This window comes from Spermophilus citellus (genome assembly GCF_964194105.1).
Source record: "Spermophilus citellus genome assembly, chromosome: 2".
NCBI classification, from domain to species: Eukaryota; Metazoa; Chordata; class Mammalia; order Rodentia; family Sciuridae; genus Spermophilus; species Spermophilus citellus.
Window position 1 is genome coordinate 89,830,773 of NC_138183.1, and position 26,231 is coordinate 89,857,003.

At 37.9% G+C, this 26,231-nt stretch overlaps 1 protein-coding gene across 2 annotated transcripts in view; it reads left to right on the forward strand.

Annotated features, from left to right (window-relative positions):
- The window catches only part of NTRK2 (neurotrophic receptor tyrosine kinase 2), a 367,515-nt gene that overhangs the window by 259,177 nt on the left and 82,107 nt on the right, over positions 1-26,231 (forward strand). For both annotated transcript variants that reach the window (XM_081264890.1, XM_081264889.1), the window contains one exon: positions 24,522-24,652. In XM_081264890.1, coding sequence (XP_081121016.1) covers positions 24,522-24,652 — 131 coding nt within the window. The remainder of the gene's footprint in view (positions 1-24,521; positions 24,653-26,231) is intronic.

Genomic DNA, 26,231 nt, shown 5'->3' on the forward strand with positions numbered 1-26,231 from the left:
GCATTTCTATATACATTTTAGAATAGTGCTGTTGTCTACAAGAAGTCTCACTGGGATTTCCATAAATTTTGTGTTAAACTTTGTAAAGCAGTTCGGAGACAACTGAAATATTTATTATGTTGTCTAATCCATGAACATAGTATTTTTCTCATTTCTTCAATTGGCATTAGAGTTTTCAGCATACAAATCCCACACAAGTTTTGTTAGATTTATACTTAAATACTTCATTTTGAGGGGAGAAGTTTAAAGTGGTATTGTATTTTTTATTTTGCTGTCCATTTATTCATTGTTATCTTACAAAAATATGATTAATTTCATATTTATTTGTATTCTGGGACCTTGCTGAACTCACTTTATCCTAGGATTGTTTTTGTTAGATTATACAGGATTTTCTAAGAGGATGGTCATGGCCTTTTAAAATAAAGACATTTTTATTACTTTTTTATTCTGTTTGCTTTTTATTCTCTTGTATTGCACCATTGCACTGGGTTAAACTTCCACTACTGTGTTGAATGGGAATGGAGAGAGCTGACATCCTTGACTTGTTCCCAATCTTAGAGGGAATGCATTCTGTCTTTTACCATTAAACATAAAGTTAATAGTACTCTTTTTTGGTAGATTCTCTATTGAAAATTGAGGCAGCTACTTCTTATGCTTAGCTTTTTGAGTGTCCTTATCATGAATAAATGTTGAAAATTGTCATTTTTTTTCTACATTAGTTGATTACATTATACCATTTTTCTTGCTTAACCCTTTAATATGGGCTTCATTGGCTGATTTTTAAAATATGGAACCATGCTTATGTCTCTGGAATAAACCCCACTTGGTCATAGTGCATCATGCTTTTTATACATTGCTGAATTCTTTTTTTTTTTTTTTAAAGAGAGAGAGAGAGAGAGAGAGAGAGAATTTTTTTTTAATATTTATTTTTTAGTTCTCAGCGGACACAACATCTTTTGTTGGTATGTGGTGCTGAGGATCGAACCCGGGCCGCACGCATGCCAGGCGAGCGCGCTACCGCTTGAGCCACATCCCCAGCCCCCTGAATTCTTTTTGCTAATGTTTTTCAAAGAATTTTTGCATCAATCTTTATGTGAGGTGTTTGTCGTTTTCTTTTTCTTTTCCTCCCTCCCTCCCTCCCTCCGTTCCTTCCTTTCTTCCTTCCTTCCATTCATGTGTTTGTGTTATCTTCACCTGATTTTGACATCAAGGTAATACCAACTTTATAAATGAATTTGTAAGTATTCCCCTCTCTTTTATTGAAAAAGATTGTGTGGAAATGGCATTAAATCTTTAGATGTTTGGTAGAATTCTCAGTGAAACCATCTGGTATTGGATATTCCATTTGGGATTATTAATTATAAATTCAATTTCCTTAAAAGCCACAGAGCTGTTCAATCTTTCATATTATGTATCTCATATGTGGTAGTTCATGCTTTTCAAAAAATTTGGTCCCTTCCAAGTTGTGGAATTTATGTGTAGAGTTGTTTGAAGTGTTCCCTTGTTATCCTTTTCCCTCATCTTTTCCAGTCTTGCAAATTATATTGATTGTGAATTATATTGTTTTTTTTCAAACTAGCTTTTTGGCTCCTTGTTTTTTGGTGTAAATTCTGTTGATATCTACTTCTTTTTGTTAGTTTTTTGTTAATATTTTTTCTTCTCCTGACGTGAGCATTAGTTCTATAAATTTTTCTCTATGTTATCCGTATCCCACAAATTTTACTATGTTTTTTTTTTCATTTTTATTCTGTTCAATGCAGTGTTTAAAAGTTTCCCTTGAGACTTTCCCATTGATCCATAGGCTATTTAGAAATATGCTGTTTAATATTCCAGTGTTTAAAGACTTTCCTATTATCATTTTGTTATGATTTCCATTTTTATTTCCTTGTGTTCAGAGAACACACTCTGTGGTTTCCAATAACTTAAATTTTTTATTGCTTATTTCATAGTACAAGATATTTGTATATATTTTGTAAGGATGCAGAAAGAATGTGTATCCCACTGTTGTTGAGTGGAGTGTCCTATAAATGTCAATTATATCCTATGTTTATCAATTTTTGTATCTAGTAAATTTTATCAATAATTGAAAGGCAGTTGTTGACATCTTCAGTTACATTGTGTGTCTATTTTTCTTTTCAATTATATCAGTGGGTTTTTTTTTTACATATTTTTCAGCTCTCTTAATAGTGAATTTACATTTGGGTTTACTATGTCTTTTTGTTGAATTGACCTTATCATTTTTTAATATCTCCCCTCTGATTATTGTCTTTGCTCTGAAGTTTACTTCATCTGTTATAAATATAACCTCTTCTGCTATATTTTGATTAATGTGTCTATGATAAATCTTCCATTATTTTATTTCCAACTTATGTTGTTATGTTCTAAGTGAATTTCTTATAGATAGCCTATAGTTGGGATGTACTCTTAATTCATTTATTAATTTCTACATTTTAATTGGTATATTTAGATCATTCTACTTAAGAAAAATTTTAATGTATTAGGGCTTAAGTCTGCCTTTCATTGATATTGTTGGTTTATTCTCTTTTGCTGTTGTTTTTGTTTTCCTATTTTCCTCTTCCTGCTTTCCTCTTCATGAATAGAACTTTTCTTTAGAATTCCATTTAATTTTATCTATAGTGCTTTTGCATGCATCTTTTTGTGTACCTTTTTAGTGTGTGCTTTAGAAATATGATATTTACTTAACTTATCATAGTAGAATGTTTTTGACATCTTACCAGTTTAAATGAAGAGTGGAAAACTTTCTCATATTTACTTCCTTTTGCTTTCTTTTTTTCATTTATTATATAATTGTCTTAAGTAAACCCAGTGCCCCACATCTATATTCCCAGTGACTTAGGAGGCTCTTATGATTTGGATGTGAGGTTTCCCCCAGTTGCTTGTGTGTAAGACAATGCAAGAAGGCTTAGAAGTGAAATTATTGGATTATGAGAGCCTTTAATCTATTCAGTGAATTAATTCCCTGATAGGGATTAACTGAGTGGTAATTAATTCCCAGATGGGGATTAACCTGAGGCAGGTATGGTGTAGCTGAAGACATGTTCATTGAGGATATGCCTTTGGGGTATATATTTTGTATCTGGTGAGTAGAGTCTCTCACTGCTTTCTGATCACCATGTGGGTCACTTCTCTGCCACGCTCTGCTGCCATGATGTTCTGCCTCAACTGGAGCCCTGAGGAATGGAGCTGGTTATTGATGGACTTGAGGCCTCTGAAGTTGTGAGCCCCCAAAGCAATATTTTCTTCCTCTTTAATTATTGTCAGATCTTTTAGTTACAGCAGAAAAAAAACTGACTAAAACAGAGGCTGAGACAGGAGAACTGCAAGTTTGAGATCAGCCTCAGCAACTTAGTGAGGCCCTAAGCCACTTAGTGAGACCCTGTCTCAAAATAAAACATAAAAGTGCTGGGAATGTGGCTCAGTGGTAAAGTGCCTCTGGGTTCAATCCCTGGTACCAAAAAATAAAATAATAATTTCTTAAATATTTCTTCTACATATATTTAAAATCATAGCAGACAATGAATAATTTTTTGCTTCAATTACCAAACATAATTTAGAAAACTCCAGAGGAAAAGGAAAATGTGCTGTATTTACCTGTATCTTTATTCTCTTCTTATTCCTGAAAGATATCCTCTCTGGATATAGGATTCTTAATTAATAGTTCTTTTCTTCATCACTTAAATAAGGCTATTGCTACTTTCTTCTGGCCTCCCTTGTTTCTTATGAGAAACTCACTGTCATTCAAATTTCTCCCCTATCAGTAAGGCATGATCTCTTTCTCATTGCTTTTCAGATTTTTTTCTTTATCTTTAGTTTTACTATAATCTTAGTAGTGTGTGTTTCTTTGGATTTATTCATTTCTTCTTTGTCTTCTTCTAGGATTGTGTAAACATTATTTTTTTGTTGTTGTTTCCAGAGTTCCCTTGGACTCCTTTTAAAAAATTTGCCTCAGTCTGTTTTCTTTATGTTGTTTAGATTGGGTAATTTTGGGGGGTGTCTGTCTTATTGATTCTTTTCTTCAGTCCCCTTCCTTCTGTAGTTGAACTCATTTATGAATTTTGAGATTTTTAATTATTGAATTTTTTAGTTCTAAAATTTCCATTTGCTTATCCATTAGGTCCTATATTTCTTTTCTCAGACTTCTTTTTCATTTACTTAAAGTGTACTTGTGGTTGTTCATTGAAGAGGCTTTAGGTCTGCTTTAAAATCTTTGTCATATCACTCTAACATTCCTGTCAACCTGATGTTGGCATCTATTGGACTTTTCCATTTAGTTTAAGATCTTTCTTGTTCTTGGTTTGACAAATACTGTTTTTAATTGAAAAATGGACACTTGGGTTATTTTTTATAAGATTCTAGATCTGATTATGTTTTAGCTGGCTCCATTTGACACTATTCTAGCAGGAGAAAAGGAGACATCACCATAGCGTGTGGGAGAGTGGGGTGGAGTAAGTGGTCTCTTTACTGCTGGGTGGTCTTCATGATTCCCCACTGGCCTTCTCTGTCATCCCTAGAGGGAAAAATGGTGATACTTATTACCACAGGGTGAAGATGGGAATCCAGGTTCCTTTCAATATGTCAGTGGATACTTTGAGGGTGAGAGATTGTTAATGCCCATGGCAATAAAAGACTTGTCTGCCTATCTTGGCCTCCTTTGATACCACCTTGGGCCATAGTTGGACATCCTATTCCCTTATGAGACTACAAGTCTAGCCTTCCACCCCACTCAGCTTTTGCTGTTGTTTTGGGGTTAGGACCATGACTTTCCTGTGGTGGTTAGCTGGAGTAGCTGAAGTAGAACAGTTATTGCGTAAGATTTCTCTGCCTTGCTTGGATATCCCTTTCCTGCTACTTTGGAAGGAGAAAGTAGATTTTTTTCTGGGAATATTTTTCTGTGCCTTTTGACATTTTCAGGTTGCTGGTTTCTTCTTCTCCAATATAGGGATACATAAGGCACAAAGAAATTTTAGAGGACTCACCACCCTATCATTCCAAGATCTCTAGCCAGTCTGCATTCTTCTCTTCACTCTCCACTTATTATATTTGTTTAATATATATTGAACAGGGTCTTTAGTTGTACCTAGTGGGAAAATATATCTATTCCATCTTCCTTGAAAGAAAAATCACATATTTTACACTTTAATTTCCCCCTTGCATCCCAAGATATTAAACTTTCTGGAAGATAGACAAAACTACTTAAATACTGAGCCACATCCCCAGCCCTTTTTATTTTTTATTTTGAGACAGGGTCTTGCTAAGTTGCTTAGGGACTTGCAAAGTTGCTGAGGCTGGCTTTGAACTTATGATCCCCTGCCTCAGATTCCTGAGCTGCTGGGATTACATGCATGTGCCACCATGTGTATGTGAATTTTCTTAATTGACATTATATTTCTCCTGAATCAGTGGAGACACACCCTGCACAAGATGAAAGAGATGATTACAAAGGAGGCATTTGAATTTGGAGTGACAAGATGGACACAGAAGTTCAGTCAAAGGAAAGAGGCTTAGGGGTGGTTCAGAACTGTGGGAGGCGCCTGGCTAAAGTCTGGCATTTGAAATCTCTTAGTACATAGTCAGCAATGTGAAGTGCTCCACAGGGCAGGGAAGGTCTACCTTTGTTTCAAGGAATTCCAATCTTGTTGGTGGATTCAAGTGACAGCAAGGTTTTATGGAACATCAGAGCCCGAGTAACAGTTACTTTGTCCTAAGAGGAGCATCCCACGCAAATCCAGGGCATGATAATAAAATGGAGCCATTTCAAGAAGGGACCTAGAAGGATATGGCTGAGGTTTACAATGGGTTCTCCATGCAGAAGGGAACTAAATTGTTGTTTAGGAGAACACCAGTCAAGAGAAAGCTATTCAGGGTGATCACCCTAGCATCCAGAAGACAGTGCTAATTGATTGTGGCACTAAGTCCCCAACCTTTTCAACAAAATGTTCAGTGTAGTCATTACCAATTGATAGGAGGAGGCACATTAGCTACAGTGCAGCGAACCCCTGAGCCCATCCAAGAGCAAAACTGAAGTTGGTCATTTCTTGCCATCCTTAATCAGCCCAGATTCAAGGCTTGGGTGTGGCTGAGCCTGTTGAAGCTGACTTGGAATATGACAGCAGAGATTAGTTGAAGGCCAAATGGCAGAGAGAAAAATTTTTGATAATAAGATCCCGGGCTTAGCTGGTCTATTTTGTTAATTTCTGGAGATTTTGAGTCAGCCTGCTTTCAAGTTGAATTTCAGGGGAGACATGGGAATGATTTATGGTGACATCCATTAAGCATTTATAGAACGTAATACATGTGTTCTTGCTCCTACCATAAAATTAATTGTTGCTAATTAGTTAGGGCTGCCAGCTCACTTGGGTGCGAGAGTCTGTCATACTACCTTCTCCTGGTCCTGTTAATTAGCCTTCCGGAGTCTCCTACTATCCCAGTGTCCTGTAGTTTTCCTCCTACTGCATATATCTTATTTAAACAATCAGGCCTGCTGTTTGGCTTTGGTTGGTTTTGGATAGAGGTTTAATATTGGGGGGTTTAGTTGTCCTCATGGGGAGTTGAATGATTTCATGAGTGATAAACCGTTTTTGTGCGCACACTATCAATTATCATTACACGAGCGCATTTGACCCCAAATAAACATCCCTTTTTTTTCAAAAATACTTCTTTTCATTGATTACTGAAATTCCATAAAATAATATAACTAAGCTTTCAGGGACGTGGCTTCAGTTGTCATTTCTGGAGACCATTTGGTGGAATAATAGTCCATGAACATGTTCAGTGAAAGCAGCATTGGGCTGGACAGCTCCCTGGCCTCAGTGACAGCTGCCTGGCATGGAGCATTGTAATGATCAGCTCTCAGGGAGATGCTGTGAGGTGCTGCAGATATTGTGACAGTGATTAAGCTTGTCCACAGCCTGAGCAGCCCCCAGAGGGACTCTGACTCTGGTGTACTTTCCTAGGGAGTACTGTTTATATAATTGCCATTGACATTTTCATGGTAAAAGGAAGGCATTCTGTCAGATTTTGACCAAAGCAGGTGGCCTGCTTTGTCCAACCAAGGTGTATCTAAGGCTGACATTTTCATGTGGTTATTATAACATGTAATGACAATGAAAAGAAAGGTCTTTTCCTAAACATAGCACTGCACTCAGTGAAGCTTGTTCACTCCTCTGCTCAATAAGCCAACAAAACAGGCACAGGAGAGAGAAAAGTCCCATACACATTGATTACATCATGCATACCTCTGCCCACCTTATCTGAGATGACTTATTTCACACATCATCCTTACAGAGCAATGTGACTCCATTGACTGGCAAGCAGCTGCTCATTTGGCATGTGAGCTGTCTAGGTGTGCACATGTGTGTGACACTCACATAGGAAAATAAAGTGTGAGGGGAAAGCACAGCACTACTGCTGAAATCTACAGAGGAAGTAAATTTTAGTTAAAATTCACTTATAAAAATGCAGGCTGTAGCTATGGTTCCAAGGTCACCTTGCCTGTAAGCACACCTGCCAAATAAAGAAAGGGGACCAATTTTAGTCATTAACCTTTATGCTTTGGGATAGGGCTTCAGATAAGAGGTGCTAGAAAGGCAGCATCAAGCACCAAGACTCCACATGGATCAAAGAATCAAGATATTAGAATCTAGTCTCTACCTGTTTTAGTTATCTGTTGCTATAATAAAATGCCTGAGATTAGGTAATTTATAAGAAAGAGATGTTTACTTAGCTCATAGTTCTGGAAGCTGGGAAATCTAAGAACATAGTGCTGGAACCTATTCAGCCTGTGGAGAAGACTTTCTTGCTTCTTTATAACATGGCAGAAGGCATCACAAGGCAAGATGGAACGAGTGAAAACCACTAATGCTTTTATGGGGGATTCACCCTCATGACTTCATCTAACACCAACTACCTTCCAAAGGCCCTAACTCCAAGGCCATTAATATCTGACTTTGGGAGTGAAGTTTCCAACACATGAATTCCAGGGGACACTCCCAAACCATAGCACCATCCACCACTGCTGTCCTTGTCCATGTCCCTCTGCCCCTTCTCCTTCTCCTCTCTACTCCACACTGGGGGCTTCTGCTTCTAATCCTCATCTTCACCTGCATCTCCCTGAGCTGACACGGACCAAATGAAAGGTGACACTCAACAACATCCTCTGACCTTAGATGCTGGGATTCATATGAATCCATAGTTGCCTGCTCTGAAAAGATCTGAAGGTGATCCAAATGGTGTTTATCCATGTGTATCATTCTTTTACCTCTGAGAAGTCTTCTTGGATAGAAAAACAAGGGGTGAATAAAGGACCTTTTATTTTAAAAAAAAAACTGTGATATTTAATGTACTCTTGCTGTGGCAACTCTGCATCATTGAGTTTGGCAGCATGGTTAAGGGGAAATATGATTGAGAAAGCCACTTGTGTCTCTGAGAGTCATGTGGAGTATCATAGCTGAATCAATAATTTTTTCTCTGATTATCAAGTAACTCGGCTGTTAGGATTTATAGCTTCCTTTTATTTTCATTGCTAACACTGTCATCCAGAACTTCATCACTATGCTTTTATTAATGCAACAATCTCCTAGCTATTCTCTCTGCTACTGGATACTTCCATTTAATACACTGTGCATTTGCCATATATTATGCTGCTTATATATGCCTTCCACTTGTTCAGGAACCTTTAATATCTCCCATCTGCTTAAATGATGTACTCTAGACCACTCATCCAACCTTCATGCTCTCTGTGATGTGGTCCCACTTACCTATGTAAACATCTTGAAGTGTATATCCCCCTTCACTCATTACACCTCTGATTAGGCAGAACAATCCTAGTACCACCACCTTGCCTCATGCCTTGGTGGATTCCCCCTCTTTAAGTCCTCTCTGAGCTGACATGGACCAAAGGAAAGGTGACACTTGACAACATCTTCTGACCTTAGATGCCAGGATTCATATGAATCCAAAGTTACCTGCTCTGAGAAGGTAACTATGGATTCATAGTTTCACCAATTCAAACAAATACATTTTTCCCATCTCAGCCTAGACCATTTTTATGCATGAAGCCTTTCCAATAGTTACTATCCACATTTCTTGAGTTTATATTGCTCCAGTAGACAAATGCTTGACACTATTTTTGCACTAACATCTTGCATTGATTTTAGCATCTTATGTACAAGTTTTATCTTAGAATGATTTTTTTTCCTTTCTTGATTCTTGGTCTCCAGAATGCTTCCTATGCTGCCTTAGTGTAAGGAACATTGAATTTGGAATCAGAAGTCCAGGTGAAGTCCAACTTGTGACTGACACGCTTTATAGTCATGGATGGGCCCCTTGAACTCTCTACACCTCTGTTTCCTCAGCTGTAAAATGGAACTCGGGGTATTTTCACAGTCTATTTCACAGAGTTATTTTAAAGCTCAAATAAAATATCATGTGAGTGTTCTTTATGAGCCTTAAAGTGCCCTGAGAACAGAAGGCCCCATTATTATCGTAGCTTGTAATATTTAGCATTAAATTGAACCAATAAAATGTATCTGTGAGGCACTGTGTAATCTTGAGTGCCAAATTGCTAAATCGCAGTGGTCATGCCATATAACATTTATAGTACATTTTCATTGTTTGGAGTGCTTTTTATTTAGAATACCATTTTGTTCTCAGTAGTGCCCCATGAGGTGGTGGAGGTCAGGTATTTTTATTCCCATTTTGCAGTGAGAGGAAAGAAATGAAAGGGGACAAATGCATTAAGTGAATTGCTGTAAGTCATGTAGTTAGTTGATGGCTGTGATTGAACTGAGGCTTCCATTCTGTCTCTTAATCCCTTTCTGTAAATTGTGGCCATTTTCACTCTCTGCTTCCTCTATCACCTGCCTGGCCTTGCCCATAGGATGCTGTCCTCCCTTACCTTCCCCCTTACCTTAATTGGTTTTTGTGTAGCGGGGGTAGTTTCATCTGAGCTTGTCAGGGTCTCACTCCTGTTCATTGCCTTATCATCATGTGCACATTCATAAGGCAGAGGAACAAAATACAAGGAATACTCTATTGTTTCTTGCAAACGTAGTCATGTGTCACTTAACGACAGGAATACATTCTTAAAAAATCATTGTTGGGCAATTTCATCACTGTGCAAACATCAAAGTGTGTACTTATGAAAACCCAGATGGTACAGGTCAATCATATGATGTAGCCTCTTCATCCTATCAAGACACGAGGTCAAAATGATATGTATGAGTCTGCTGTTGGCATAACATGGCATACTGTTAAACTCTCTTATAGATAGAAGTGTTACACTCCAAAATGAGGATAAACAGTTTAGGAGATGCACAACCCAGTAATAAAGTAATTTGTTTTCATGATCATTAGGAACTGTGTGCTTTTATGCAACTGGTCATACTGTAGTTTTGCTTACTAGCATCACCACAAACTAGATGATTATCTTTTCTTTTTCAGCCAGGATAAATAATAGACAATGTGGTGCTCTGACAGAATGGAGGTAGAAGTGCACACTGCTGGTACAGTCCTACCTCCCTGTGTTCAAGCCCTTTCCCACTTCTTCCCTTTGTTGCACCTGTCTTGTTTGCTGACTCCAACCTGGAGCCATTTCAGGTTCCACCAAACACGGCAGACCCTCCTCCATCACAGACTCTGAGTGGAAGATTCTTTCACCATGTTTAACTCATTGACAAATATGTACCAGTTATCTTTTAGAAATCTGTTCAGAAATCTCCTCCATTAGGAAGCCCACCTCTCCATCACTTATCTGAACTTCTGTTATTTTCAGTCAAGTACTGCCAGAAACACAGAATATTTTAACCATAGCCATAAGGACAAAGTGCCATCAGTTGACAACTTTCTCAAGCTTAGCATACTGTATAATTTAACAATGACTTATTCTTGAATGAATTTCTTCAATACAATTTACTCAGAATACTTTAGACCATGACAATTCCAGATTTAAGTAACTCATATTAATATGTAAGAATAGAATTTTTAACCACCCAGCATAAGTAATTCCCTTCAAACAGAGAAATTTCTCCCAGGAGATGACAATTTCTGTAAGGGACTTTATTATAAAACCTGGTGAGCCACCAGAAGCCAGATCGGTCTGACCCTTTATAGAATTCCCAACAGGACCCTAAAGCCCAATAGTGGGATAATTCTCTCCTTTTGGAGTGATGTGATCCGGTAAATGTGACTTAGTTTTACATTTTTTATCATACAAACAGAATTTGTAGCATTAACTGCCAAGTTTGGAATTCTTCCAGCTAACAGAGGCACACAAAACAAGTCTTTTTCGTAAAGAGAGGAAAGGAACCCAAGCACCATGACTCTCACATTATAAATCTGCTTCCAACTCGTAAACTGCCTTTAGCACCAGTGCTTCTGGACATGAGTTCATGCTCCTGGCTTTGCAGCTCATCAAAGATAAAGGATGTAGTTAAGCAAGGGACAAAAGAAATAAATCTGATAGTTGCAGAGAAGCGGTGACTTAACTCCTGGGAATAAGCTATAGTAATATTCCATTTGCTTCAGATAGTCTTTTTCTTCCCTACCTTCCTCTATACTTATACTTTTGGAATATATATAGTTTGGTTAATAAATGTTTACCATGAGAAGGATTGGTGTATAATGAAAATGGCACTGGATTGAGGGAAAGCCAATTGGAAAGCTCAGCTTTGAGAACCTGATATCTTTACTGTGCCTTGCTGTCCTCATTTATAAAATGAATAGGTTGCTTACAGTCTTTAGGTACACTGTTTGAATTCTTAGAGAACATTTCAACTGGTCTGCAGAGACTTCCTTAGAAAGTGATTGAAGATAATGCAAATTCAGGTTGGTGAGGCATGACTATTTGCCTTTTATCCATAAACAGTGAACTGTTGAAGAGGAAGATCTCCTAATGGATGAGATTTCTCAACAGATTTCTGAAAGAGAGATGACACATAGTTGCCACATCAAGCATTCAACTCAAGAGTATTCTGTAGGTCTGCACTGGAAGAGGGACTGCCCTTCTGGTAGAGCCTGGAATGGCTCCACATTTGAGCCAATGAGCAAGACAGGTGCAGCAGAGAGAAGTGGGAAAGCACTTAACCCTGGTGAATGGTGACTGTCTTAGTGGTGTGCACCACCCTACCTTCAGACTGGCAGAGTATCAAGTAACTCAGCTCAAATGAATAAATAAATAAAGTCTAAAAAACCTCCTTGAAGACTGCCAAATCACTATGGAGGCTGTGTGTGTGTGGAATGGGCGTTGAGGCCTCACAATGTTGTTTCCTTGCACTTAGCATAGTTACATGCCACTCTGCCTGCTCACTCGAAAGTAAGGCCCACTTCTACATGCCTACTAGAGATCTAGTTCCTAGTCAGACTTCATGTAGAGAGTTTCTATCTATAAACAGAAATCCTGACAGAGGGCACGTTAAACCCATATTGGCTGTCCAATGTTAAATTCCTAAATTTGAATGGGGTTTGAGATCAACTCTGCATCTGAGGACAACTCTACCTGAAAGAAGAGATTCAGAGAAAAACTGACCTTGGAGGAAACAAGGATTTCAGAAAGCAGAAGGGAATTTTAAAGGAATATTGGGTTCTGTGTTTTGAGAATTGTATGTACTTAAAATAAAGATATGTAGCTATGAGAAAGGAATTATGAGAGAATAAGAAGAAATTCATAGTAATCATAAATATGATGGCTGAAATATAAATTTCAATTGAAGGTCTAGAAGCTATTAAAGAATATTTTCCATAAAAATGGAACAAAAGGACTGAGGCAGAAAATGTTGGGGAAGGAAAAAAAGAAGTAGAGTATCAACTCATGAGGGGTGACATATCATAGTTAATATTTTCAGATAAAAATGAGGACATAGAAAAATCATAGGGATCAAATTATCAAAGGAAAAAAAACAGAAGATGATTTTTCAGTATTCAAAATTCACCCTAGACCTCAAATTAGAAGCCCACTAAGTGTCAACAGCATAAATGAAAAAAACCTACTTACTTGAATTGGATGCTAGGAAAATCTTCATGCTAGGAAAGAGAAATCATTCTAGCTTAATGAAAGGGACTCCCTACCCCCTTCTCTGCTTGGCATTAGACACATGGGAAAGAAAATGTCTTAGCACCTGCTTAGCATTGTACAGTGTGGTATTAAGATGGTTATATTCATAGAAAGTTCTGTTTGTTGCTTTTCAGTTTTCAGAATCATAAGACACATAATTGTATCATATTGTAAACTGAATATAAATACTACCATTTTGACACTGTTACAATGAAAGTACAGCTGAAGAATATGGGAAGTGACTGGAGTCAAGGGAACATGAAAGTCCTAACACCTTCATCATCAGAGAATCAGGACACTGACTGTAATAGAGATTAAGTATGATAGTCACTAGAAGAACCTAAAACAATTCAACCTCAATTGCTGCCAAGAGGTGGTAAGGGGTGTGAGTGATCTCATCCTGTTATGTAGTGGTAAATCCATGTCTTAAAAAATGAAATTGAGGGTAGGGAAGAATGCAGAAGGGCACAAATTCTTTCCATCATAAGCTCTTCATTCATGCTTAATTTGCTGTCATGTGCATTCATTGCTTTCCCTTCTGTTTTTTTAAGTTACAAAATATGAATTATTTTCTAAGATTCACAAGTTCTCTAAAAGATATGATCTATCAATAAATTAGGTTGGAACAGATGAAATAGCCAGTACTGTGTGTTTTTGACTGGCGAGAATGGAAGATTCATTTGGCTCAACCTAAATAATTTTCAGGTTTGAGATTTTAATGCTGGCATGTCTTCCAATGACAGACCAGTGTGTGACCAAGTCAGTGACATCCTGGCATTCTGGAAAAGTCAAGATTCATTACATCCAACAATCTCTTCTCCAGCCAATATTTCAATCCCTGCTTAACTTACAATGGAAAATTGAAATGATACATCCTCAATTTATAGACTATACTCAATGGATTTTGTTTATTTTTCCTTCAACACATTTTAACCCTATATTTTTTACATCTGTCATGACATTTTTCATGTTCTGCCTTTTACAAATGCTATTTGTGTACTTGCCTCATCTCCCTATTAGACTGTCCACTTGAGGAAAAGAACCACATTCTACTGGGGCAGACTACATGTACTTCAGAGTCATATTTGGCATCCCTTATCTACTTTCCAGGTGTGTGACTTTGGGGAAGTCACTTAACATCTCTAAGACTCAGTTATGGTACCCCCAGAATGGATACAGTGATGTTTCTCTCTAGGTCAGTCAGGATCTTTCAATAAGATAGTGTAGGCAAAATGCTTAATTCAATGCCTAGCACACAACTGACACACACAATGAATGACCATTGACTTCCCCGTCTTCCTTCATTCTCAAATCTTCCACAGCTCCAAACACAGTTCCTTTCACATAGATACTTCAGTGGTGAATGAGGGGAAAATGTATTGATTTGAAAGATTCTGGAAGTATTGTAAAAATCCTTTAAGGGTATTACTTTTAAAATTTGAGTCCCTATATAATCATATTAAAGAAGAACTATCACAGGGCTTAGCTGCTCAGTATATAAACTGGACAGACAGCTGTCCAGAGAAGAAAAACAGTTGGAGTGCATCCACATATCTTGTTGGTGACCCTCCATCTTTCAAATGTAGACCACATGTTATTGGTATGAATTCCACTAAGCATCTGCCTTTCTATGGAATTGAGGCAGAGACTGTATCCAGGGAAAGCAGCTTGGGAGGATACATGGAGTCTGGGTCTTATAGAAGGTCCTCTGGCTTCTAAGTGGGGTGTTGAAGAGATGTTTTCAAGACTTGAGATGTGGAAAGAACTTTAGAATTTAGGGACCCAGCGTCAGAGGGGTAGGCAGATAAGACTGTCTGGCCCACCTGCCAGGATTTTGTACAATCATTCTGCATAATGATTCTTGAAAATACAAACATTGCCAGGGCTGACTGACAAGTATTGTTCCAGCAGGGAGAGCTGTCAGGGCAAATCAATCCAATTCTACCACATGCCAGTGTGTAGAACAGATATAATTTTGGCTGTTAGGGGATGTCAAAGCGAAGGATGTACCGTCTGTGTATTTTGAAGTGTGGTATTCCTTTCAGTCTAACAGCTTGAAAGATTTCTGGGGCTCTCCCCCCACCCCTTGGCTGTTATCTCAAGAAATTGTAGGAATTTAACTTCAAATCATTCCATTGCTTTGTCTACTGCAATGTTCAGGTTAAATGAAGCCAAACTCTTTCCATCCCTGTAGCCATTCTGGTCTTATTCAGATCATTAGAATTTTGTCTGGTGATGGGTCATTTGCTGACACTGGCCAGTGTCTGAGGCATCTGAGTAAGTAGCTGACCACTTCCTAGAAAGATGAAGTCACCTGCAAGAGTCTCTCTTGTCCATCACTGTACTTAATGCAAAATTTAGCATAAAAGCTAGGATTTCTTTTGCTTAATAAGCTCCTTGGGAATCCCTGCAGATCCACTTTCTCCTTCAATGTTGTGATGAGAATCAAGGTTGAGGCTCTTAGAGGGTGGGTTACTTAAAATCTCCCTTCTGTTACAGAAGTTTTCTGCATTCCCCATTCCACTGCACTTTGTACTTGCCTAGGAATCTCCCCCACCAGTTATTTTCTCTTTCTCCTTTCCTCCTTCTTCCTTCCTTCTCTCCTTCCTTCCCTTCTTTCCCTCCTTCCTTCCTTTTGAGGGCATATTTAATTGCTCACCTTTTGTCTTGCTCTTAGCTTATCTTCAAACTTCAAAATCTCCCCCCAGCCTCCATCCTCCGGAGTCACCATGCTATCTCTGTCTGCGTGTGCCCTCTCCCCTACTCCAAAAGTTGCCCCCAAAATAGTCTCCATTTACACCCCCACTGCATCACTACTTCACCCACAGCAATCCCCCTTCTACTCTCCTCAGCATCATCCTTAACGCTTCTCCTGATTCCAGTTTGTTCAATTTTGGTCTCCTGTCTTGTTCTTCCTCATAGTTATTCTCTGAGAATTAGTTCTTGAAGACATCCTCTTCTTTCTTTGAAATCACAACTTGATCCCAGCTTTCCTGAGTATGAACCCCACCTCTGAGAATAATCAGTCACATTGAGCTATGTACCTTTGATGGAAAAGGGGCTGAAGTGGAATGATGGTTGGGGTAACTAGACAGAACTCACCCTCAGCTTTAATGTATCTTAAATCTTTTGTGAGTGAAACAAAAATATATAAAAATGGCATGGATGGGTAACTGGATGGGACCCACCCTCAGATCAGCAGGAACCTCTGTGAGAATTAGATATGTAGCCACAACTTCCCTCCCTCAGGAGTACCGCAGCCAGAATGATCTTTATAATGATTTGTCGTGTGTGTGTGTGTGTGTGTGTGTGTGTGTGTGTGAGAGAGAGAGAGAGAGAGAGAGAGAGAGAGAAAGCATTATGGACTCAGACTATGAAATGTGTGATGTATGTGTTGGAGCTGACCCCAGATGTTATTTACCCCAAACCCATCATTAAAGATGAAGAAATGGAGGCATAGAGCAATGAAGTCATTTGTCCAAGAGTCTCTATTTGTTACATAACTTGCCTAAATTACTTTGAAATGTTCAGGGCCTCCAAGATCCAGTCCCATTCTCCCATTTTCCCCTTATAGTATATTGCCCTCTGTGCTTCTTGAGGAAAAACCAAGACAAATCACTTTTTCTTTGGTACTCTTTGGTCTTTTCTTCCTTCTCATCCTTGCTCTTTTTCTTCTCCTACCCTAAATACTCTGTTTCCCACCATTCTTTTCTCTGTTCAATAACTTACCTATTTTTACATATTCATGTTATTATTTATTCATTAAATAGTTTTGATTGCCTAATGTGTTCTAGGCCCAGCAGTGGGTTCAGGGAAATTGCATGCATTCATCAATTGCATGCCCAAAGGGCCCTTGAGTATGCCCAGAGGCATTTATTTTTATTCCATTATGATGCCAAGAGCTATGGACTCCCTGCACAATGCTTTGGCTGAGGATGGCTTTTTGTGACATGTGCTGAGCTCTGCCATGAGATAAACACTTAGGAATCTCACTACTTACTCTAAAGACTTGTTGAGGATGTTGACCTTGTGCCAATCCCCTGTGAAAAATTCTTTTGATTTGTCCCTAAATCATGACAAACTGTCATGAGGACTCTGACTTCTCAGAAGGAGGTTATGCTTTGGGGTAGCCTAAATTTTGTAAATTATTGTGTTTGCCCTTTGGCTTCGTTAGTCAGGAACCTTAGAGTCAAATTATCACTGAAGATTAATATCCATTTGGGACCCTAAAGCCTGTATGTTCGCATCTCTGCTTAATAACTTGTCTTAGCTTTCTAGTCTACTTTATCTTGCTTGTTATTTAAGTTTGTATTTTCTTCATGTATTATAAAGTACCAGAAATCTTTTGTGAATAAAGCAAAAGGGAAGGATCTGATGAGTATATCTACATGAGTTTCTCTGCCCTTTTAGGCCTTGAGTTCCTTGAGGATAAATGTTATTTTACCCTTCCCTTGCCCAGGCCCTAGAAAATTGCCCAGGTATTTTTAGTAAGTGCCTAATAGTGGCTTGTGGAACTAAACTGATAAAAATAGACCCATGATTTCCTAAGTAAACAGAGTAAAGCTTACATACTTTCTCTTTCAGTTTTTCACAGGAAGGCTAAGGACAGACAGAGCATGGTGGTGAATAGAATTCAAGCCTTGCCTATTATTAATTGTGGAATCCTGAATGAGTTAGTTAGCTCATTTAATATTTTTTCTTAAATTTGAAAATGGAGATAAGAATACCCTACCAGATTGCTATGGAGATCAATAACTCTTGTAAATCTCTCAGCACATCATCTGGCCCATAATAGCAATCGTCTCATGTTAGGTGTCTCTTCCCTGCCTATTTCCTCGTTTCATTGGAAATAGTACTTGGAAAAGGATAAATAAGTGGATTGCTCTGTGACCGCATGTAAGTCAATTAATTGTGGTGTCATCTGTAAAATAAATGTGGCCATTGACCTCATTCAATGAGATATGAAAATTAATTGATGGTAATGCACATTGGGATTTTTTTCTCCTTTTTAAAATTTAAAGTGCTTAAGAATGGCTTAATGTTATTATATGTCCTATTTTCATCATTAGTATTATTTATGAATATATGGCCTGATCTTGTCTTAGCATGTTTTGTGTCTGTGGGTCTTAATAATATTTATTTTCCATTTACTACCAACATATCTCTTAAGAAAAATGTAGATGAAATTCAAAACTATAATTTTTATCTTTCACACAAATTTATTTATTTTTGGTGGATGATTTTGTTCAATTCATTATACTGTCTAAATTTTTTTAACTCTAGTTCAAGCACCTTTCAAAGTATTTAACTATTACATTTTGCTTTTCAACTTACATTTTATGTTTATATCAACATTTTTCAAGTGAAATTTTTTATTATGAGGTACTTGATCAAATGCTTACCATGAAAGTTTCAGTATTTCTAGCTGAAAAGATATTAACTAAATGAAATCCCTGTTTTCACTTTGGTGATGGGAACCCTGCTGTTAGACCCAGTTTTGAGCCTGAATTACATGGTCCACGGGTTGTTCTGAGAGGCTGGGGACTGAATTCTAGCTTGTTACCCTGTAGCTACATTGTCCTAGAGAGGTCATCTCACCATGAAGAACCTCACTCTTATCTGTCACATGTGAAGGAGTCCATCTCCGGGACATTCAAGTTCTCTTCCCATCACAGTGTTCAGTCCTATAAAATGGGACTGTTAAGTCCACCTTCCCTGAAGAATACAGAGAAATAGGAATTTCCAGATTTCCTAAAAATACCCTTTGAGGGTACGCTGAGTTTCATCTTCCCACTCCAAACTTTAAAATATCTTTTTTTTTAACTTCAGATCACTTAGAACTTGGCATATATTAGGTACTCAATAAATGTTCTATTGAATGTTCATGTGCTGAGCAGGAGGTGTCCACTGGCCCAAGGATTTCTATAGACCCCATTACTGAGGAAACGGGGAAGAAATACCTCCTGAGACCTTAAGTGGATAAGTTATTTATATTTCTGTTAATTTTAGATTTTGTAGTAATGGATGTAGATATGGATTAGTAAGTTATCTATTTCCTGTGAATATATGTAAAATATTTACTTCTGGGAGAATTCTATACCAAAATCTTATTCAAATAATCCAAAACTGTGAACATTTCCAGAAACTGCTACAGCTACTTTGTGACACAATGTATTTTTCAGTGACTCTAATGTGATATTAATACAAAACCTGAAATTGGATCCATTCTTTTTGCAGATGATCAAGGGCACCATATTTCCATTCTAGAAAATTCCATCAATAAAAAGATACCCCAACAATACACAAAGGAAGGCGTATTTCCCACAACTCTTATTGATACCTCCTTTTAAGGATGAGGGGAAGGGTAGAGTGAATTTCAGAAAAACATTTTCTATAAACCTTTTTTTAAAAATTAACTATTGTTTTGAATATTCCTCCAAATACAGGAAGCCATTGTGGTAGATTTTATTGGAATTATTTATTTATGTATTTATTTATAATTACAATTTATTATAATTATAATTTATTTATAATTCATGTTGAGTATGAGGTGATTTTGCTCAAAAATCAGGAAGTGAGGAAGTGAGGAAGTGAGGCAGGTGTGGATAGGTCCTGATGCTCTCATGGAGGAGAATAGAGAAGCATATCAAGTCTCCAAAGTGAAGAACAGGAAATTGACTGATCTAAGAGAAAAGAAGCATGTAAAAATTTTGTCTTATTTATTGTGGAATCCTTAGATTCACCTCACTCCAAATACATGTGATGAAATGAATCAAAATGTTTGCATAGACCTTTAAGACAGTCATATTCAAAGTACGAGTATACAGTGATCTAAGGAGCTTGTACACAGTGGGCAAGCTTATTACCCACAGCAATAAGTGCACCGCTTCCTTGATGAAGACAGTCTTGCTCCCAGAAAAAGTCAGCTTAATGCCAAACAACCAAACCAAACCTTCCAGTACCTGTGGCCTCTGAACTACTCTATTGAAAGACAGAGAATAAAGGGTGGCCCTACGAGTCTGCAGCTTAGGCAAGTTACTCCATCTCTCTGTTTCTGGATCCTGAGAAGGAAGACAGCAGCAGGGCAAAGACGGAAAGAGTGACACAGGTGGGTGAGGGGCATCACCAGGATGTCAGCATGAGGGGCAGAGGGGTGCCGGCTGATGGCTCCCTAAGACAGATGTTGCAGGATAGCTGGGGCCCTGGCAGAAGGGAGAGGAGTCATGGTGAAACAGGCATGCAGTGCTGACAAAGCCCAGATAAAGGGTGGGATGCCTTCCTCTGAAGAGCCACACAGGGTAGGCATGGGTGCCAGACACAGCCAGGTTTTCATTTGAGTAGTAGAGGCAAAAGAAAGTTTAATGAAAGTTTGAGATAAGGCATTTGTATTATGGCAAGTGATGAGCCCAAGAGGGCACCCTGGAGGAGTTTCCAAGAGAGGAGAAGATTTGAACATTGTCTGGCACAAGTAAGAGCACTGTTGGGGTGAAAGGTTGGGTGAGGAGGGACTTCCTGTACTGTTTAACAGAAAGAGGAAGTGAGGCAGGTATGGATAGGTCCTGATGCTTTCATGGAGGAGAATGGGGAGAAATCCTTAGTTCAGGAATATGGAAGCTCCAGATTAGCTGTTCTCCCCATTCCTGACACCTCAGAGAATGGGCATGTGCTACCTACATACCCCATAGGGCTGAGATAATATAGTGCAGCAGTATCTGTCTGTGTTTATTATCCTCAAACATATTTTTCAGAAATATTTATATAACACAAACTGTATGCAAAGCATTGTTGGGCCCTGCCAGTTATCACAAGTACAAATAAAAATCTTTACCTGTGTCCCTAAGTGGCTTCCAGTCTTATGAGAGAGAAATTTATTCTGTATAGAGATAATACATCAGCAAATGAACATTGTTCAGATAATTTAAAACCCAAACCACAACAAAGGCAAAAAAAAAATGCAAATAACCCATTTCCTAAAGAAGAGGTCCATTTTCTGCTTTCAAGGTCAACGTGGGAAACTGGTCTCATCAATTGTGGCTTTCAAAATTATGAAATTAATTGTGTCTTTAAAAATTTATTTCCACCATCTTTTTCTTCTGATTAGAATATTAAAAGAAAAAAAAGTGTCTAAATCAAATGCAAAACTGGTTAAATACTTGCCTTGGCCTGGTTATAGTGTAAAGTAAATCAAGTGGCAATTTAATTCCCAATGAACATGTGACAACCATGGAGTTAAATATTAGATTTAAATAGGGCAGCTAATTCTCTGCAGAAATCACATTTGGGTCTTGATATGGGCACTCTTCCTAATTAACACATTTCTCTACTCTTAAATTCAGGTGTTGCTACTGAAACATGAGAAATTAATATTCATTCCCATATCCATTAATATAGTTGCTCATAAAAAGACCTTTTGGTTTCATCACCCTGAGTTCCCGAGACTCAAGCATTTATGGATCAAAACCACACAAATTATCAAGGGGAAGAAATCCCATTAAAGCCAAACTTTAATAACCCCTTGAACTTTATATAAAGTTGTATCTTAAAAAGACTAGGTTATCCATCAATTTAGAATGGATAAATATATGAAGGTACAGTCCTCCCACAGAACATTTTAAAGTAATAAAAGGGAAAGAATTACTGCCACACACACACACACACACAGTAACTCAATCTCAGCGACATGGTTATATGAAAGATGGGAGATCTGGAATATATGTACCTTGAGTCCATTGATGTAGGTTCTGAAACAGGTGAGACTGGATAATCTTTTACTAGGAAATATAGGATATATAGCATTAGAAACAAAATAATAAAGAAAATTATTAATACAAAATTAAGGTAGTGATCTCCCTGGAAGACAAGGAAGAAACTAGTTACATAAAGAAAGAACCCAGTGAGGCAGTGGTGCTTCTTAGGTGCTATAGATTGAACATCTCTAATCCAAAAATTCCAAATCCAAAATGCTTAAAATCCAAGTTTTTGAGCACCAACATAATACCACAAGAGAATAATTCCTCACCTGTCCTTCTGTGACTGGTTGTCATCAAAATGTAGGCACACTAAACATATTGTATAAAATCACCTTCAGGCTATAGATATAAGAAGTATAAAATAATCCGTGAATTTCATGTTTATATTTGGGTCCTATTTCCAAGATATCTCATTATGTATATGCAAATATTCCAAAATCCAAAAATATCTAAAATCCAAAACATTTCTGGTTTCATGCATTTTTGATAAGGAATGCTCAACCTTTAATGATAATCTGTTTCCTAAATGGATGCTGGATTCATAGGTACTCATTTTATTATTCTTTAAAGTGCAGAGTGCTTTACATATTTTTGTTTTTAAAATTATAGTTCACAATCAAGAAGAAAATACTTTTAAAGAAAAGTTATCAAAGTACACCACCATACTAAAGCTGTACTTTGTCCTGAGCACCTAAGATGTATAAGGGTTCAGGAGGCAGACCAGGCCCACTCAGAAACTCAGGGAACTTATAAATGTGGAAATGTCACCAAGCCTAGGCAGTGAGGAGATGAGTTTAGGAATGAGGTCTTAGACCATCAGGGTTGTCCCAGAATGTTCTCTAAGGGAGTTAGAACCTCAGCTAGACCTTAAGGGTTAAGGGAGGCAGAAGGGAAGCAGAGAAATTATTTTTACCTTTATTTCTTATATACATCAAATCCTTGTTATGTTTACCACAATTTTAAATTTAAAAAGAGACTTTGTGGTATAGGAAAAAAGTGGACTCTGAATTCAGATAGATTTGGGATCAAATCCAAGATCCCCATTGCCAGACCAAGAATACTTGAAGTTCCTACAGACTTATTCCCCATTTATAAAACACAAAGAAGGGTTCACAGGGTTGTGAGAATGAGCTAAGACAACATTGTTGGCTTCCAATTCCATACTCTAGAGAAGATCGTGATCTTTCTCTATATGTACATAGCTACTAGAGATTGAATCCAGAGACACTTTATCTGTATTTCAAGCCCTTTTTATTTTTTATTTTGAGACAGGGTCTTGCTAAGTTGTTGAGGATCTCACTAAATTGCTGAGACTGGCCTCAAACTTGTGATCCTCCTCTTTCAGCCTCCTGAGTTTCTGGGGTTACAGGCATGTGCCACTCTACCCAGCACAAACTTTTTTAAAAATAGTCTTCCCTGGGTATTTATGTGAGATTAGTTCCAGAAGCCCCCTCTGATACCAAAATCCAGGATGCTCAATTTCCATATATACAGTGGTATAGTGTTGGTATATAATCTATGTATAACCTCCCCAATTCTTCAAATCAACTCTAGATTTCTTTTAATACCTAATAGAATGTAATTGCTATACAAATAGTTGCTATACTGTATCATTTCAGGAATCACAAGAAAACAAAAGTCTGTACATATTTAGTACAGACACAATTATTATTTTTCCAAATATTTTCTATACAGACTTGCTTAATCCACAGATGTGAGAATGAAAGATACAGAAGGCCAGCTGTGCTACCAATTTAGGGAAAAAGAGTTCAAAAAAGATTCAGACTGGGGGAATCCCCTAGCTAAGGGATTAAACCTTCAAAGTGCTGGGCAAAGAGGCTCAAGCTTGTACTATTGTTTTGTCCTACAGAGTCTCCTTTTGAGCTTCTTTATTAGCTCTGCCCTATCTTTTGCCTTTCTCTGGTTTCCACCTTGCAGCCAATGGGCTTATTAAGAACACTTGACTGCCTCCTGCCTTGATCTCCATGAAGCATATGCATAAGTGACTTTGGCCAGCTCCAGAGCATAAGGAAAATAGCCTGTCTTCTTATTCATCTATTTTTGTCTCTTCTTAGCTATGGAGAGCCAAGGCCAGGACATTATTTTAGAAAGGGGCTAAGTAAGCCAGGCTTTAGACAGAGAATCATTTCTTGTATAAACAAAAGTAGTCACCAAGGTTCAACCATGGTCTAGTGAGCTACCTCACTGGAAAACTAGAACGAGGGTGAGGCCTAAGTCTTTGTTAACAATGCATAGATCTGCACTTTTTCTTGTCCTCTGAGGCTATCTGCCTTAGGAGTCTGTCTTCATAAAAACTGAGGAATTCCTGGGATCCCTCTGCCTTTCCCAGTGGATATTTGACCAACAAATCTGGCTTGTAAAAGACTTGCTGTTAATGTTAATTCTTTCTTCATTTTTTTTCCTTTTCCCAGTCTGTAAAGTTCATTAGTCATATCTTGCAGCCAACAGCTAGTTCTCTAATTTTATCAAAAACAATGTTTGGGTTCTGGAAAGTAGCCAAAAAAACCTGTGCCAGTCTTTGGGGTATGCTGTGAAGATGGACAATGTGCTCCCCTTTGGTTCACAGTATGTGGAGGAGGGAGGATCTTGGGTCTGCAAGTTCACAGGATATGCCTTTGAGTCCTCACCCTCTGTCTTCACCTCAACACACTAAAATTCCAAACTCTGTGTTTGTTTTACAGTTGTTCAGCACATCAAGCGACATAACATCGTTCTGAAAAGGGAGCTAGGTGAAGGAGCCTTTGGAAAAGTTTTCCTAGCTGAATGCTATAACCTCTGTCCTGAACAGGATAAGATCTTGGTGGCAGTGAAGGTAAGAGAACATTTCAAAATGTCTCCTTATCCACCACAGTCACACTGATGTGTGGAAGTTTTTTTCTTTATTTTTTAATATTTTGGTGGCCAATTCGAGAGTCAGTTATGTTTATTATGGTGAATGTGTTCAAATTCCTTTACCTAAATGGGCAGTCAGAATGGGGTACATTCAACTGTTAGTGGTTCTGCTCAGGGGCAACCAACCAGTCCACAGGCCTTAAATAACTCTGAGATACCCATCCTTTTCCATGCTTCCAGAATTTTGGATGGAGATCAGTGATGTCAGGAAGTCTTGGAGACTCTAACTGGTCTCCCCAGTTTTCTTGGAACTTATGCCATGCTCAGTTGAGTTTGTTGTATGTCGGAGATTCTGGAAGGGAGGAGGACTTCACTTCTGGCAGCCTGCTCCACTGAGTTCTCCTTTCATACTATACCTTGTCTCTAGAATTCTTCCAAAGCCATAGGATTTTATAAGTGCAGGCTTGATTTCATCAAGGGGTGGGTGATGTCTCCTGTGGATTCCACCATCCCAGAAGACATTCAGTTTTTAGTAATGGGAAAGAAGTCTGAGAGTCCTTCATCAGAGTCATCCCCAAAAACTCAGAAAGAAGACCTTATTATTCAATAAGATAACATCATTAAAGGGGATAAAAAATCCATTGAGCTTTCTAAAATCCAAGGATTAACAAAAATAGCACAAAAAACTTTAACAGATCTCTTATATATGCATTATCAAAAAGTTTTTAAAACCTCACTAAGGTATTAGGTAGCATATGCCAAGCACTTAAAAGAAGCATGCATTTATAAATTGAATTAAGAGCCAAATGATATGGATTTGGCTACCATAGTAAAACTTAACTCCTTGGTATAATATAAGATGGTTTAGTTTTTGTTGTTGTTGTTGTTGTTGTTGTGTGTTGTATTGTATCTCTGCCAAACAAGGAACGTTTGTATCAATGACGGGGTTTTGTTTGTTTGCTTGTTTACTAGTTTTCACCAGGAAAACTTCATTTCTTTAAAATCAGGTGCATATTCCACGACTGGTATATTTAGCAATAGAAAAACTGTACATTTGTTCTTCTTGTCGAATGAAATTAACATGTTGGCAGGATGCTCCAAAACTCTCAGAGAAGGCTCCTAAGAGCTGCACTTTTCAGTGAATAAAGGGCAAACCCTTCTAGAGGTAATAAATCAATCAAGCAAACATCATCTCTCCCAAGACAGGAAAATGAACAGGAAGATTGAGAAAGGTGAAAGGGAAGGGGAAGTGAGATTCTAGAGAGATGTGAGGTCAAATGGGGTAGATGGTGTCAAAGTAAGAATCCTATTGGGAGTTCAAGAGATGTTTAATTCCTGCTGTTGCGATTACTTCCTCCTTTCTTTGATTTACTCAAAAAGTTTCGTTGTTATCTTTTTTTAGCACATAATGTTCAGAACATTTGGCAGTGTTATATCTGTAGTTTTTGCTTTTTCCTTCTATTCCCCCCACTTTTGGAGAAGTGGGACCAAAGGTGTCTCTATTTTTATAAATTCATAGACTGATCAAATGTTACAGTTGGAAGAATTTTAGGGAACAT